The sequence below is a fragment of the Tupaia chinensis genome, unplaced genomic scaffold (assembly GCF_000334495.1).
Source record: "Tupaia chinensis unplaced genomic scaffold, TupChi_1.0 Scaffold000293_1, whole genome shotgun sequence".
Taxonomy (NCBI): Eukaryota; Metazoa; Chordata; class Mammalia; order Scandentia; family Tupaiidae; genus Tupaia; species Tupaia belangeri.
The window spans coordinates 669,850-672,852 of record NW_006159778.1 but is presented as its reverse complement, the minus strand read 5'-3'; the positions used below and the strand labels follow the sequence as shown (position 1 = coordinate 672,852).

Genomic DNA, 3,003 nt, shown 5'->3' with positions numbered 1-3,003 from the left:
GTCGGGGTGCTGCAGGCACCCTATAAGAAAACCCCCTCAAAAAAAAAAAAAAAAACATGATGCATTTTTGCATAGGAATACAGAAAATTACATCATGACTTTCCTGACAATATTTGCCCAGAGTAAGAACTATCCTGCCTGAGGTCACTCTCCTCAGAACACTACTGCTGTTTTCACTAGAATAACCCCCAGTGTCTGTAGACCTACTGAGTGCCCAGCAGCCACCCTGGCTATCACCAGACTGCACCATGTATCACCACAGTCTACAGAGTACCTGCAGGATGAATTACATTATATTTCAAGTTTACTTCTGTTCATTCTCCACTGATATTAATGGTTGTCTATGTGTAAGACTCTTAACACATGATTTAAAGGGACCAACAGTTAGTATAATGGTTATGTCACGGGACTCCCATGTAGTCGACTGTGGTTCGCATCCTGGACCTGGTGGCTTAAAACACGCTGGACAAGTGTGAGTGCATGTCCAAGATCTCAAGAGGAGAACGGAGGAGAAGGGATTGTGGTGTGGCCATCCCCCAAGGGGGGTGATTTCCTGCTTTCTGCCTCTCTGTCTTTCTCTCTCTGTCTGGCGAGCACACGTACCCTATAGCAAAAAAAGACCTCTCCAAAAATAAATGAATAAATAAATAAACAAACACATGATTTAGAACCTCTGTTATGTCACATATTTTGACTGGCAATTCTGGGTTCTTTCCTAAGTCTTAAGATAAAATACTTAATGGGTGGATGGTGCAATGGGTATGTCACTGGACTCCCACATAATCTGGTTTGAGCCCCAGACATGACAACATAAAACTCATGCTGGGCACATGTGTGTGCATGCATGCCCAAAATGCCTAAAGGAAGATGGAGGAAAAAGGACTGTAGCAAGGCCAGGTTTTGTGATTTCTTGCTTTCTGTCTCTCTCTGTGTCTCCAGTCAGTACATGTGCCCTTTAGGTAAAATCTCTCTCTCTTAAAAAAAATAAAAATACTTAAAGGGCTCAGTCAACAAGTGGCATGGTGGTTAAGGTGCTGGACTCCCACAGTTTGACTGGTTTCAGATCTGGGTCTGGTGGCTTGAGAATCACACAAGGTGTGTGTGTGTGTGTGTGTGTGTGCATGTGCATGCCCAAAATCCCAAGAGAATGGAGGAGAAGTGACTGGTGTTGCCATCCCCCTAGGGGTGAATTCTCACTTTTCTCAAAAAACTAAACAGCAACAAAAATACTTGATAGGCTCTGGTAGTGACTTAATCATCTTTTATATTTTCTCAAGTTCCAGGTCAGGCCAAAGATCTCTCCTGAACTTCAGACTCATATCACCATTGGCTTCCTATTTCTATGTGAACATACATTTGTCCTGTTGTCCTTGCTCCCTTGATCTCCTCCTCATTCTGGTCTAATATCTCAATAGATGGCAGCTCCCTCTATGTTGTCATTTAGCCCTCCTTCCAGGAAGAAAACAATTTCAAGAGTTAAGAATCCACCCAGAGACAAGTCACTGTATAGTTGAATTGGAACCTACATGGAACAACTGTACTAAGTACATATTATAAAGAAAGCAAAACCTTGTCAGACCATGGTATGGGGGTTAAAGTGGCTATCTCCTACATGGCCAAATGCCTGGTTTGAATTCTGGACCCAGGACATTGAGAAACAGATCCAGCTAGTGTTCTTACAAGCTCAAGATCCCAAAAAAAGGGAGAAACAAAGAAGTGATTGCTGCCTGATCAATCCCCATAGAGTGAGGGCAGTGCTTCTCACTTACCTGCCCTCTGTCTTTCTCTTCAGTGAGTGCATACAGTCTTTGGTAAAATTAAAAAACTAAACAAAACAAAACAAAAATCAGAAACAAAACAGAAGACTGAAATCTTACCTTGATACACACGAGGCTTTACCTAAAAGAAGGAAAAACAAAACTAAATTTGATACCAAAACATATTATTAGGAAATATCTACAGTTTCTGATAAAACTTGTCAAAATACTAACAAATGAAAATATAACAATTTGTTATAAATAACAAACTCATGGGATTTCAAGTAAGAAAAGGTCAGGAAGAGATTTCTATTTAGGTGGGAATACTTCATAAGCCATTTCTGATAAAGAGCATAGAGATAAATGTTATTTTTGTTTATTTTCTATTAAAGGAACATCAGCCTATCTGATTTGCATAAGGGAAATGCAGACATCTCATAATTTTTCTGCTAACTAGTAATTTACTGAGTTTTTGATTCGGAAAACTCAGTATTTATAATAAAGGCTAGAAGTGGCTGTCTCACTTGATAAACAAAGTGAACAATTTACATTCTATCTACTTCAAGGACTCTCAAACTGAGGATATCCCAATCAGAAGGAGAAGGGAAGACAGAGAAAATGAGCCAACAATATCATGATTGGCTTCCTAATTATTTCTGGATAAAAAGTGCTTTCCAAACTCGAGTCATTTCCAGAAGGCATCACAGAAACAGAACTAAAAAAATCCAGGCAGGCCCTTATCTTTCTACCATGTAAGAAACATTTTCCTCACCCCCTAGAGTGAATTCTTCTTTTGAAAGATTTAAGTGCTGATCAGGTACAGAGTCTAGACAATAGAGTCTTGCCGACATATCAGACTACCATGACAGCATCAAAAAGCCATTTAAAAGAAAGTTGTTATGAGAAAATGCCAACAGAAAATCAAGGATATTCCTTGACTTTTGGAGCTTGCTCAGGACACACTGAACTTCCTGGCCTCATGTCACCCCACCTGCAGACAGGGGTATAGAGGTAAATGGGAAGACCAGTGGTTCATAAACTATTTCACACACTCATCCCCCCTCCTACACACCTTCCCTGTTTTGTTCATGTGATTTGTCACCTATTGCAATCCAAAAATACATAAGGATGATATGGTAAGACAGGTTGAGCAGGAAGAACCACTTTCATATATCTTTTATCATCATATATTATAATTGTTCTCTTTTATTGTCAGTTATTGCTGTTTAATTCTTCTTATGCCTAT

The 3,003-nt window shown here is 39.6% G+C and overlaps 1 protein-coding gene across 4 annotated transcripts in view; it reads right to left on the bottom strand.

Moving 5' to 3' along the window:
• LOC102493800 (transport and Golgi organization protein 1 homolog) overlaps positions 1-3,003 on the bottom strand; it is a 23,593-nt gene that overhangs the window by 9,665 nt on the left and 10,925 nt on the right. For all 4 annotated transcript variants that reach the window (XR_003549715.1, XR_003549716.1, XR_003549717.1 and 1 more), the window contains one exon: positions 1,878-1,899. Coding sequence is in view for 1 of the 4 variants with exons in the window: in XM_027772707.1 (XP_027628508.1) it covers positions 1,878-1,899 (22 nt within the window). In the remaining 3 variants the exon portion in view is untranslated. The remainder of the gene's footprint in view (positions 1-1,877; positions 1,900-3,003) is intronic.